Source organism: Metopolophium dirhodum, chromosome 2 (assembly GCF_019925205.1).
Source record: "Metopolophium dirhodum isolate CAU chromosome 2, ASM1992520v1, whole genome shotgun sequence".
Lineage (NCBI taxonomy): Eukaryota > Metazoa > Arthropoda > Insecta > Hemiptera > Aphididae > Metopolophium > Metopolophium dirhodum.
In genome coordinates, this window is record NC_083561.1 from 8608076 (window position 1) to 8623305 (window position 15230).

General features: G+C 28.5%; 1 protein-coding gene across 1 annotated transcript in view; it reads left to right on the forward strand.

Annotated features, from left to right (window-relative positions):
* The window catches only part of LOC132938382 (netrin-A-like), a 75121-nt gene extending 73281 nt beyond the window's left edge, over positions 1-1840 (forward strand). Inside the window, exons 6-7 of the mRNA XM_061005175.1 lie at positions 432-606; positions 699-1840. Coding sequence (XP_060861158.1) covers positions 432-606; positions 699-843 — 320 coding nt within the window. The 3' untranslated portion in view covers positions 844-1840. The remainder of the gene's footprint in view (positions 1-431; positions 607-698) is intronic.
* Positions 1841-15230: the final 13390 nt, after the last annotated feature.

Below are 15230 nucleotides of genomic sequence, written 5' to 3' on the forward strand. Positions count from 1 at the left end.
GTATTTTAGTGATGTTGTACTACATACAATGTAATACAGAGTGGTTCTTTGACAATGAAAAATTAATTCATTCAAAAATAACTACCTATAAGTCATTTTAATTAAAATTATCTTTTTTGAAAATTTAAGATAAGTAGGTACATGCAATTCTATCATACCATATTTGTACTCTTATGTTTGTTGGAGTGTTGGACGTTAGTGAATTCACTATAAATGTTAAAATTTATGATTTTTAAACGACAACCGACATGTTATAACCATTTAAAATTCAAAAATGTCTAGTTAATTCACCAACCATTGTTTGAAGTTTCAAATGAAATAATCTTTCAAACGAATTTTATATTATAACCACGGCATACCGCATGCCGTAACTTCTAATAATAATTATAACGATAATAACCACAACGTAACACTACACATTTTTTGTACAGCAATATTGGGAAAAATGTCGGAACCGATAGTGTCTAAGAACTGGGCCAAATTCACGATGAACGTACAGTCAGTGTACAAGCGCAGCCAAGGGTCAAGACTTCGCAGGGGACCTACCACGTTTTGGATACACGACAACGACCTGAAATGCAAGTGTCCCAAGATCAAGCCCGGAAGGTGAATATTTCCGTTACATATAAGTTATACGAATAGCGCACAACGGTTTGCCGTGATTGCATTCGGTATTAATTTATTTCCCTCTGATATAGGCTTTACTTGATTCTCGGCAAGGAGAACGACGGCGAACGGCGCGACGGACTGGTGTTGACGCAGAGATCGATAGTGATCGAGTGGCGAGAAGAGTGGCACAACCGCATGCGGCGGTTCCAGAGACGGGCCCAACACTGCGATTAATAAAAAAAAAGGAAAAACGTCATTAAAAATTACAATATAATATACCCTCAGCGAGAAATCACCTTTAAGATATATATATATATATCACCCATAGAACCACCAACATCCCCCCCACCACCATCACCACCACTGCGCCAACTTTCTTGTTCCCTGCAGGCTCCTATATAATAATAATATATACGATACGAGTCTTCCCTTATTATATGGTTTTTTCGTCCTTATTATAATATTAGGTAGGTAGGTACGTAGGTAGGATACTCTTCATCCGTAATATATTATTATTATTATAATATATACAGCCGAACACGAATATTTATTATTTCTATATAGACGTTAATCGTTTTAATTCGTCGACGTGCGGTGTAATGTTATGTGTGTGCGTGTATATTGTGTGAGTATTATATAGAAAGAACGCACGGCGTAACCGGTAGTAGACACATATTATACTATGGCCACTTATCTCTCCTCCATTCTCAATATTTAATGTTAAGCATTAAAATAATTCACAATATTACCGATACTAATATCATGTACCTTCGTGTATTTTGTAACTCTTAAGTCATTAGGTTAGCGTCGAGTACGTTTTTCGTTCATTCGTATGAATACAATAATAATAATTATAATTGAACATTTTTATTAAATACCTATTATATGGCTATATATAAATGATTTAATAAAATATGTTATAATAAATACTTTTAGCGCGTTCGCATACAAATTTATAAGCATAATATTATAGCAATAATAAACAATTCCATTATATTATTATTATTAATATTACTATACTATAGTATTTTATAAATTATTTAATGATATTAATTATTATCTACAACCAAGTGTTCTAGAATGGATCAACTAGCCCTTTTCCTCTTGTGTACAATGCATGTAGGCACGCTGCTATGGTACCTATATTAAGTAACCATCACATTGGAATAGGATGAGTCTCATCCACGAATCGTTCAGTGCAGAAGTGTCGCTTTTAGTCGGCTCCCGCCCATCTACTATTGCATAGTTAACTGATAAATATCGAAATCAAAAAATCTTTAGTCATCTCATTAGAGTTTTTGGTGTTAAAATTTATATAGTATATACAATATATATATAATACGTGTATGCCATAATATTATCATATAATATATTAATATACTACATTATATTCAATCCTTATTATCATTATATTATTATTATTATTATTATTATTATTATTATTATTATTATTATTATTATTATTATTATAGTTATAGACTATAATCAATCCGTAATATAAGTAGTAATTAGTATCTTATACAGCATCGGTAATTCCTATTAATTTATGTTTTAAGGTACCTTGGTTTTCAATTTTTATATATATATACGCTTATTTTTTTTTCTTTATTGCGTGTTTGATACTTGTAAAGTGTACGATTATTTTATTTTTGTTTAATTTTTATTTATAAATGAAAAACGTTTTTATTTAACATATTTTATTTTATATTTTTTAAACAATTATCTACTTACCCTACCTTACAAAAAAAAACCATAATGTAAATATGATTATTATGAAAATTTAATTATTTAATAATAATAATTTTTGCAGGAAAAAGAAACAAATTGTATTAATACACTTTTTTTATATATTATTATATTTGTTATTTAATTTTGTGTTATGTACATTTTAATCATCTTCCCCACCACTCTAATTTATTTGTAAAATTTCACTGTAGAATGATGTATAATCTTTTTTTTTTTATCCAGATAATAAAAGTTTTTTGTGGTTACTACAGTTTTCACAACATTTCCTATCATTATTTTATGTTATTATTGTATTTTAATGTAATACAACCACCAAAAAAAAAAACATTTTATAAATTGCAATAGTTGGAAGAAAAAAAACAATGCATCTTAATTCTTAATTATGTTTTATAAAGTAGTCCAGAGTATAGTGATAAATCTGTGAATTTACACTTTCTCCAGCATCTCAGGATATGTTGACAATGCGGGGTGCATGGGTATACTTATAGGTATAGGTGCGTTCAAACGATCGATCAAGGTTATCTATTCATATAACCGCTTAAGATAACGTTACACCGGCATGTGTGGTCGCCATCTAACTAACTTCCAACAATAAATTTTACGATCAGAACAATCCATTTTACACTTTTGTTTTTAAAATTTAAATGTAGGAATATTATTAAGGCTCTACGAAAGTTTTTTTGTTATTTAAATGTTTGATACAAGTTATTAGCATTTTAAAATTTTAATAAAATTCTTATAGCTTACTCGAGAAAAAGGCCCTAAATAATTATTTGACCTTCAAATTGGTATAATAATTAGGAAGTCAATTCACTATAATATTAAAGCCATAAAATGGATTATTCTGAACTTAAAATTTGTCATGTTACCTATTTCGGTACGTTAACGTTAACTAATTAGTTAGACGAAGACGACACGTGTGGTCCGACATCCTCTTAAAAATTTATTTATAAAAATAAATATATACTTTATAATAAACAATTTAAAACTATAATATGCTAATTATGCCTTTAGTTTTCACCACCCCCATTGTCATTAAAATGTGTAAATGTATTATTTATTTACGAAAACTGTATAAACTTGGAATCCATAATTCTGGCTACGCCACTGCATACTCAAGTTTTAGAGGCACTCAAGCCGTTAATGAGAGGTGACCAAAGCCAGAATCACTATGGCACTTCAATAGAGTAGAAAAGCACTATGATAATTTGGCTAAGTCCAAGTAAACCAGCATGATGAACGAGCATCGAACGTATTAAATATACTTCATTTACAAAATTAATTTCAAAGTTCTATTTACAAACTATAAAGAATGGAATCCCCGTCGTGTCCGCCCGTCTTTAGAATCTGTTACCATCATGGTTACCAAAATCAATATTGATAAATCGATTAAGTATATTAATTGATTTCTCACATACATTTGGTACTGGCGTACCTACTATATTATTATTTGATTATTCGATAATATTCAATAGGTAAAGCCATAATCGAGCATTAAGTATTGCAGTTTCCTGTTGGTAAATATTTTTTATTTTTACCAGTCATGACTACTGTAATTTAATATTATATATTATAGAAAGATCATAAACACACATCTTAATTACCTACAATTTTTATGTAATTATACGATATTTCCATTCATAGGTAACATATAAATAAAGAAACCTAAAAATCTAACCCAATCGAAGAATGCGATGATCTTACGGTGTCGTAGATAGACTACCAAATGTTATAGTTCTAAATGTATCAAATATGATCAAAGCATTATGTTATTGTTCTGTGGTTATGTAGTCAGGGGCTGAGAAGGGTCTTGAACGTACTCCCAACTCCCTAAAAATATGGGTTGGGTGCATTTTTGTAAAATAAATTGTAAAATAATAATATAAATAAAAAAATTGAACAATATACGTCAACTGTCAACACAATAGATTCTGTTTATGTCTATGATCAACACTTAAGTTTGTGGCCTACCTGACTATGATAATATATTAATATTATTATACTGATGGAATATTATAGACCTTGTTTATTACTTATAAGTTGTAAATACAGTGTAAGACGTAGGTGCAGTAATTATTACAGAGGGAATGTAGGTACTTAATTAAAAATAGCTTTTAGTTATTTACCATATCATTTACAAATAGTCAATTTTGTAATTATTACTTTTGGACATTTTAAGATCAATTATTATTGTTATAAAATCTATAATATTTTGATCTATTTTTAATTTTTAATACAGGCACTCGCAGTTTGGATAATACTTACAAGAATAATGATTTTAGTTATTTTGTAATTATTCAAAAATATTATTCTCTGGGACTTGAAACATTTAAGTAAGTATAGGTATAACTAAAGTATATTTCATTATAACATACAATGACATTTTAAAAATACTTAGATACATTTTCAGCTATTGCGTAATTTAACCCGTACATTAGTCTACAACTCCAATTTTCATTCTAATCGATTACTTACCTTTCATTTGAGTTTTTAATAAGTTTTTGCTCTTGCACATTTTTGATTTGTCTCATAGGTACTTATAAGAATTTCGAGGAATCATATAGCAATACAAATATATAAAATAATATACATACCTACTAAATAATATATATAGGCTGACCTGCAGTGACCAACCAGAATCGTTTTTCATATATACCTACCTACAACCTACGTACATTGAACATTGAATTCAAATTTTACACATCCATTTCCAGTGCCTTCTTCATTGATGAGGAATACTCGCAAGTCGCAGTGTCGTACTCAGTTTTTTTGAAAGGGGGTAATGATTTCTCGATTACGTTATATACCAGTATACTTTTATTGCTTTATCATATATTTTATACGACAATAATAAGCCAAAGGGGGGGGGGATATGATAAACTTTCGCCTCCCCCGTGAATACGCCCCTGCAGAACACTCGACACTTACTGTACATCAAAGCGATTACATGCTTTCCTAAATGTGGGGGCCTTTAAAATATAGCTTCCTAGGTGGTCAGATTTAATAATGTCTGCAGTCTGCATTCCCAATATCAATTTTCTCAATCCGTCACGCTGCATATTGTTACATAATTTATTATCTATAGGCCATAGTACCTACTATTACCTACTTCAAATTCATATGAATATAGTAAAAATTATTGTCTTTCCTTAGAATTCGATTATTTTAATTTTTAAGAACTCTGTTCATATATTATGTATGAGCAATGATATTTTTAATGTTTAACACATGTTTTTTTTTAGATACATACCTACAGACATAAATTTATATAGGTGTTAGTTAAGTAAATCTCCATGTACCTGTTTGTTAAATACATTAATTTTAACTATTTTATTGCCATAAGCTAAAGAGATTACTATAATAATAAATATTACACCGTTTTTTAAATAAAACATGTATTTTACGGACATTATCAGTTTCCAATTAGTTTAGTTTTTCTTTCTATGCATGTCAATAAAAATGTATTTTTTGGTTAAAAAAGCTTAAACAGAAAATACTATGCATAATACTTAGTTCACTAAAGAATGGTTAGACAGAAGCCACCGGCAGTTTATCAATATTTAAAATCGACACAAAAAAATATTTAAGTTAATATAATGAAAAAAATGTTGGAAGGAGTCCGCTGGCGGCCGCAGGCAAATGCATTTTAGAAAGTAAAAAAATGTAAATAAATTATTTTGTGTGAATACACATTACAAAGTTCAAACTAAAATGTCCAGAATCTTAAACAGAAAAAACTAATGGAAATATTTGGTTTATCAATAAAGTATTATTCATAGGGTACCAAGTTATCAATGTTAAAAAGTCTATACAAAAAATTCAACTAGAGTTAAATAACTAAAAAAAAAATTGAAGGAAGAAGTTGGCACCTGCAGGCAAATGCATTATAGAAAACAAAAAAAAATCTAAATAAATTATTTTGTGTGAATACACATTACAAAGTTCAAACTAAAATGACCAGAATCTGAAACAGAAAAAACTAATAGAAATATTTAGTTCATTAAAGATAAGGATTATTCAAAGGTACCAGATTGTCAATGTTTAAAAAATTTGGCTAGAGGTTAAATCATAAAAAAAAATTGAAGGAGGGTGTTGGCGCCCGCAGGCAAATGCATTTTAGAAAACAAAAAGAAATTTAAATAAATTATTTTGTGTGAATACACATTACAAAGTTCAAACTAAAATGTCCAGAATTTAAAACAGAAAATTGAATAGAAATATTTAGTTTATCAATAAAGTATTATTCATAGGACACCAAGTTATCAATGTTAAAAAGTCTATACAAAAAATTCAACTAGAGTTACATAACTAAAAAAAAAATTAAAGGAGGGTGTTGGCGCCTGCAGCCAAATGCATTTTATGAAACCAAAAAAAAATTTTGAATCAATTTAACTGTATAATTACACATTACAAAGTACAAACTAAATTGCCCAGAATATTAAACAAAAAAAACTATTTAAAATATTCAGTTCATTAAAGAATTATTATTCATAGGGCAACAAGTTATCAATTTTCAAGTCAATACAAAATATACAAGTAGAGTTACATAACAAAAAAAAAAAAAATTGAAATAGGGTGTTAGCGCCCGCAGGCAAATGCATTTTAGAAAACAAAAAAAAAAATTGGAAACAATTTACCTTAGCAATACACATAACAAAGTACAAACTAAAATGCCCAGAATCTTAAACAAAAAAAACTATTTAAAATATTTAGTTCATTAAAGTTAAGGATTATTCAAAGGTACCAGATTGTCAATGTTTAAAAAATTTGGCTAGAGGTTAAATCATAAAAAAAAAAATTGAAGGAGGGTGTTGGCGCCCGCAGGCAAAAGGATTTTAGAAAACAAAAAAATAAATTTGGAAAAATTTTATGTAGGAATACACATTACAAATTTCAAACGAAAATGCCCAGAATCTTAAACAGAAAAAACTATTTAAAATATTTAGTTCATTAAAGAATGATTATTTACAGGACACCAAGTTATCAATTTTCACGTCAATACAAAATATTCAATTAATGTTACATTACAAAAATAAAAACTGAAGGAGGGTGTTGGCGCCGGCTTGTCAGTGTTAAAAAAATCTGTATAGAAAGATCTAGATAGGAATTAAATAACAGAAATAATTCTCTGAAGACTTACAAATTTGAAAATATTCATATTAAAAATCAATTGAATTAAATTTATGAAAAAAAATTAAAGAATGATTATGCATAGGGCACCATGTTATCAATTATTAATTAAAATATTCAACTAGTTATATTACTAAAAAAAAAAATTATTAAAGGAGGGTATTGGCGCCCGCAGGCAAATGCATTTTAGAAAACAAAAAAAAAAAATGGAAAAAACTGTACAGATGAAAAATACATTTCAAAGTTCAAACTAAAATGCCCAGAACATTAAACAGAAAAAACTTTTTAAAATATTTATTTCATTAAACAAGGATCATTCAAAGGGTACCAAATTGTCAATGTTTATAAAATTTGGCTAGAGGTTAAATCATAAAAAAAAAATTGAAGGAGGGTGTTGACGCCCGCAGGCAAATGCATTTTAGAAAACAAAAAAAAAATGGGAAAAATTGTACAGATGAAAAATACATTTCAAAGTTCAAACTAAAATGCCCAGAACATTAAACAGAAAAAACTATTTAAAATATTTATTTCATTAAACAAGGCTCATTCAAAGGGTACCAGATTGTCAATGTTTATAAAATTTGGCTAGAGGTTAAATCATAAAAAAAAAATTGAAGGAGGGTGTTGGCGCCCGCAGGCAAATGCATTTTAGAAAACAAAAAAAAATTTTAAAAAAATTTAAATGTAGGAATACACATTACAAAGTACAAACTAAAATTCCCAGAATCTTAAACAGAAAATACTATTCAAAATATTTAGTTCATTAAAGAATGATTATGCATAGGGCACCATGTTATCAATTATTAATTAAAATATTCAACTAGTTATATTACTAAAAAAAAAAATTATTGAAGGAGGGTATTGGCGCCCGCAGGCAAATGCATTTTAGAAAACAAAAAAAAAAAATGGAAAAAATTGTACAGATGAAAAATACATTTCAAAGTTCAAACTAAAATGCCCAGAACATTAAACAGAAAAAACTATTTAAAATATTTATTTCATTAAACAAGGATCATTCAAAGGGTACCAGATTGTCAATGTTTATAAAATTTGGCTAGAGGTTAAATCATAAAAAAAAAATTGAAGGAGGGTGTTGGCGCCCGCAGGCAAATGCATTTTAGAAAACAAAAAAAAAATGAAAAAAATTTACCTTAAGAATACACATTATTACAAAGTACAAACTAAAATGCCCAGAATCTTAAACAAAAAAAACTATTTAAAATATTTATTTCATTAAACAAGGAGGATCATTCAAAGGGTACCAGATTGTCAATGTTTATAAAATTTGGCTAGAGGTTAAATCATAAAAAAAAAATTGAAGGAGGGTGTTGGCGCCCGCAGGCAAATGCATTTTAGAAAACAAAAAAAAAATGAAAACAATTTACCTTAAGAATACACATTATTACAAAGTACAAACTAAAATGCCCAGAATCTTAAACAAAAAAAACTATTTAATATATTTAGTTCATTAAAGGTAATGATTTTTCAAGGGGGCCAGATTATCAATGTTTAAAAAATTTGGCTAGAGGTTAAAACATAAAAAAAAAATTGAAGGAGGGTGTTGGCGCCCGCAGGCAAATGCATTTTAGAAAACAAAAAAAAATTTAAAAAAAACTTTATTGTAGGAATACACATTACAAAGTATAAACTAAAATGCCCAGAATCTTAAACAAAAAAAACTATTTAAAATATTTATTTCATTAAACAAGGATCATTCAAAGGGTACCAGATTGCCAATGTTTAAAATATTTGGCTAGAGTTAAAATCATAAAAAAAAAAATTGAAAGAGGGTATTTGCGTCCGCAGGCAAATGCATTTTAGAAAACAGTGCGAAAAGTTATTATGATCAGAGGTGTAACACGGTAATATATGTATTAGATAATGTATAAAAATGAAAGTAAATTATAAAGGATCAAAGAAATTAAATGAGAAAAGGTCCTGCAAGGACTCTACTATGTGATTGTAATTTATGAAGGACATAAAATGTTTAATTTAAAATAATATTGTGTTTGGTTGGTCTACAGTCAATATTAAATTACAAACTATAAGGTCTAAATGCAAATAAAAACATAGTCAGATATCTGTTTTAGTCTTTGTAAATATGTGCGGAAAAAAATTAGATTTAGTACAATGTAAAAAATGTGGAAAGAAAACCCTGAGAATTATTTGACAATAGGATATTAAAACACAAAACCATTTATTAAATTAAAACTATTGATTTTATACATTTTCTATTTACAAAAAATCATAAGTATTGAAAACCTTATAAAACCCTAATAAAATAATATTTTGTTATATTTTAATATACATTTTATAATTTGTTGTGGTAAAAAAATTATTATTTAATGTTGGCTGTATTTAAGTTTTTAATAACTATACTGGTACAACTCTTGCTGACAGTCTTTAAGACCGTGTTAAAAACTATGATAATTAGTTAACATCTAATTTCCTGCCCTATCCTAACCTAACCTAACCAAATTAATAATATTTAAATATTTTCTTTCATTTTTATGTTTACAATATCGAATACCTTGATAGTTAGTAGGAAAAGATCATCGCAAAGCTCATGACCAGTGATGATAGTCGTATATCATCACCATAGCTTCAACTAACCATAGGTTTACCTAACAAACCTTCTTATGACTTATTAGGACACTGAATAAAAAGATCCCGAGTTGCAGGTTGTTGAACTTAAGTGTTTGATTATCAAGTTGATTCTTTGATTGTTGACACCTTAATCGATGGTATGGATGGAACCCATAGATAATAAATATATGGATAGGCCACGCCTATGTTAAATACATTTGAGGCCGCGTACTCGGAGGGGAAGGCAATTGAGGCTCCTTTATATTGATAGTCGATACTCGATTTAGGTATACTTTATTTGGCCTCAATTGTTCCCCTCGAAGACCGCTGATAAGACCATTATGTTATATCTTTATTATCTATGATGGAGCCATACCCAGCTCACTCGTGTAAACAATTTGAAGCACATAAAAGCGATCAACGAGTCTCTATTAATGATTTATCAGCATCTATCCTCTCACAACACACACTTGGAGACAACACATGCACATGAAAGGTTTTTTTTAAAACAACATTTTTAATGATTTTTTTAAAAATACCAGGATAATGTCGAGCATGGGAGCAACTTTATAACGTATTCACTTAATTTTATTTTGGACTTATTGAAACATGCTATGGAGGATGGTCCTTTTGGTCGTCCAGTGTCTACAAATATTTCAATTCATAATATGAAATCCCAGACCTGTCCCCTATACTCTGATATTAAAAGCCCAGCCCACCTTCATATTATTCTCTATGCAAAAAGTAAATTTAAGAAAAATTTGTAAATCAATGCACAGTCTCTCTATTGTACTAATATTTGTGATTTCATTAATTTTCAGTATTTTGTATTATTAGATTGGGAAAACATAAGACAATATAATTTACACAAGACTGTGGCTAACACAATCATACTTTGATAAAAGTATATGATATAAGTACCTTCTATATTTGAATTAATCGTTTTTTTTCCGGTAGAGTTTGTAACTAATACAATCATAATATAATATGAGTATAGTACATTTCGTAATATTTTTTTATAATATTTACTGTTAGTGAAATATTAAGTTTGTATTTCTATTATAATATATGTTACCTATGATATTTATGGACGACACTTGCACCATGGCCCCTTAGATATAGTAATGTGGCGACCCGGCACATCTCTTTTAGATAAATGATTAAATACTTAATCAAGTCTTCCAATTTACTAAACATTTATATTTTGTAGATAATTTGAAGAAAAATTTAAAATTGAAGAGAGACTGTGTGAATTAACAAAATTGTTGGTATGAAATGTTTATTTGAACACCTGTTATAATGTATTATATTGAACTTAAGTTAATTTTTTATAATGTACTATAGTAAACATTTGAACATTTATTACAATATACGTGTATTATACATAGATTTCAAGTATGATTGTTTTTAGTTTTTTTTTGAAAGTTACCTACCTACTACAATACAAAACACTTTATTTTTATATTTTGAAGCAATACATGTTTTGGATTATTTAGATCTATATAAACTAAATTTCAGACCCATAGTTTAGTATTTAAAGTTTGTATGATCAAAGTCGTAGAACCAAATTTTATCAGACTCTACTAGAATGTTGTAGTTAAATTAAACTATAATAAGTATGTGGAATAACAGTACCTAACCTTTTATGATAATTTGTTAGGAATATAATATTTTAAGTAATAGCTCAAATTTAGCACTTTTACGGTACTTAATACATTTTCCTAATATTTAAACAGAAATTATGGAGCTAAAAATATAGAAATACTTATATTATGTCACGGTCCATAGTTTACAGTTTTGTTTCATTTATAATAATAATGCTTTTTAATATACTTTTTCATAAATTAATATTTATTACAGTTGGCTTTTATGATTTGTTTGAACTATTAGTACGTATTTTTTTTGGGAGATCCCTATTATTACAACACCGTTACCAATATGCGTTTTTTTTTGGGTTAGTTAATATAATTGCATGTTTTCATGATTTCGTCGTATTTATGCTTATTTTCTTAAAATGTTTTTATATTTTCGGTTCATCCGTTACCTACCTACATACCTACCTACCAAGTGTGTAAATAAAGAATTTTTTTTGTAAACCAATTTGAATTACAATTTATTAATTTAAAAAAATTTTAATAAAAACGTTTTCATTGAGTATTTTTTTGAATTTTAAGTGCATATTTTTGAATATTTCAGTGCATATATTTTTCTGTTTTTAGTGCATACATGCAGGCAAATATTTAACACTTTTTCATTGCATTAAGTTCACAGCCCTGCTAATTACTCTTACTTCTAATCATAATACCTACCACAGTTAATGTTAAATGTCAAATTGTCAACAATCAACTGCTTCTTCAACTCGATAACATTAAGATGATGTCAGATTTTTAGCGCACCATTTATTTCTCTCTCTGACCCAATCATTTTAGTGTTTTCTTAATCGTACATTTGGTATGCTACGCGTGGGTCAAAGATGGAAAACAAATAGTGCGCTGACATCCCAACCGGCAACAAGTTTACACGAGTGAGCTGGGTATGGCTCCATCATAGATAATAAAGATTTAATTGTATTTAACATAGGCGTGGACTACCCATATCTTTATTATCTATGGGCTTCATCCATAGCATGGATTAAGATGTCAAAACAATCAAAGGATCAACTTGATAATCAAACACTTAAGTTCGGCAACCTGCAACTCAGGATCTTTTTATTCAAAGTGTCCTAATGAGTCATAAGAAGGTTAGTTAGGTAAATCTATGGTTAGTTGAAGCCGAAGAGTCAATAGAGCCTTTGCAATTCAAGATCTTTTCCTACGTATTCGGCATTGTTAACATAACTATTCTACCTTTACACTTTTTCTTCCCCCGTCTCTCACAGCTATATACAGGTTCAGCCACTCTCATTCCACACCTCCATATGATCGGTATTCTGTCTATCCATTTCTTCTTCAATCTTCTCGTCCATCGTTTCTCCCCTAAATTAACTTTTATAGCCACTCTCACTATCTCTTATCATACAGTGACCGGACCACCTAAACATATTCTCTCTTGTTTTCACTACAATATGTACACTACCCTACACTATCCTTAATTAATTAATTTCTTATTCTATCCTTTTTTGTACCTTAACACCTTACTTATTATTCTCATATCTGTTTCTCTCACTCCACTTACCTACCCTAACCTTACATTCCTTTTTCATCTTTCCCTTTCATACACCAAACATTCTGAAATCATGTTGACCCATTTTCTTATCTTCGCCATATCACACACTTCCTAATTCCTATTCACTCAGTCTCTAGTTACCTACAAGTCATCGTACTTGATTATCGGTGAAAATATTTAAATATCATCGAGCAAATTCCCTACTCGAAAGAATTGCTTAAAAAAATATCATACCTCACCAATTTTCTAATTTTGAACACGACTTTATTGATAGCCCGAATAGTGTTATACCAGTATATAGTTACAATACAAATATTGAAAATTTTCGGGCAATACATCCCCTGATCAATTAACTATAATAAAAAAAAACCTACTGAGAAATAAGAAAATACATACCCCGTGACGGAATCAAAATCTGCTACGAAACTTAGTCTTCGAAACACTGAAACGTTCACACATTTCAATCTGCTTACGATATATTATTCCCAGTTTGAAAATGTTCACTGACGAATATCATTTCTGAAATAACACGCATCTTATGCAGTGAAATGTTTTACAATATTCTAATGACCTATGCTTTACAGTCTACAGATATTATATAAACCTACCAATAAATACCTAATATTAATTTTTATTACACAGAGTTTGTATTTTTAAATGTTGTATTCAAGGATTTATTAGTTTTATTTGTATACCTAACAAAAATTACATTTATTCACAAGTCAGTTATCAACTAGAACTCGACTACGAGTAAGACAGCGTTTGGATTGTTCGGACTGACTGGCGTATAATTTATTATTATTATACATTGCGCTTTTGGTAGGCAGTAGTAAACGTATATGCTTCTACGTTACTTAGTTAACAGATTTTCCGCGACAATAAATATTTAATTCAAGTCTAAAAAGTAAATGTAAGACCAAAATAATATAAAAACAAACTTACACATGAACATCGACTCTTCCAGTGAAACCTAGCTGTACTGCAGCACACGCTGTCGTCGAAGAAACAGCTATCTTCATCCGTCTACAACTCGCTCCATCTCGCATCAATAATATTATATTTTTTATTGTGTACACTAATCGATTGGTATATACAAAATAACGTTAAGTTATAAAAAGGACGTAGATTTAAATGCATTAAAAATAAGAAAAATACGATTTAATGCACTTATATTACAAAGCTTAATAAATTGGCCAGAAAAATTAAAAGTCCAATTTCAACAAATATAAAATAGAATTTAGATAAGTGTATAGGTAGTGTATTCGTTATATTTTGAGTTTCATTATAGCACATCAGTCAATCAGATGCTATTTAATATTTTAAAATAAAAAAATTCGACAGTAATTCCATATTGGCAAGTGTTGTTTTCTATAACTGAAGACTGAAGTTATAGTATCGAACATAATGGGTACGTAAAAAAATATAAGTATAAGAAAAAAAATTACCTTTATTTAATTGTATTTAATTTTTTTCTAATAAGTTTTTATAAAATTGACTTTATCCCATATAAATGTTCTAATTTCATTTTTCAATTCGTTGATAATATATGAAACGAATTCTTTGCTTGGAAAGCAATGTTTTAGAAAATTCAGGAAATGCAGTTTATATTTAAATATTATAAATAATAATTTCTGATGCATTGATGCTGAAGAGTGAGGGGGTGGACAATCAGCCGAACCGAAATCTAACATCTTAAACACTTAATATAAACAATTTTTCACACACGCGTCATGGTATGAAAATAAAAAAATATTTATAATTCATATTTATATCGATTTTCTACCGAAAAAATAAATTACTTTAATCTCAATATTATTTAACGATATCTTTGCTCAGAATCGTTTTTCGTTTGTTCGTTTTGTATTTTAATAATTTATACGTGGATATATTATTATTACTAATAATTATAGTAGTTGTGTTTGTTTTGTTTCATTAATTTATTTATATATATATTATTTTTATATATTAATTAATGATTTTTAATACATTGTGTT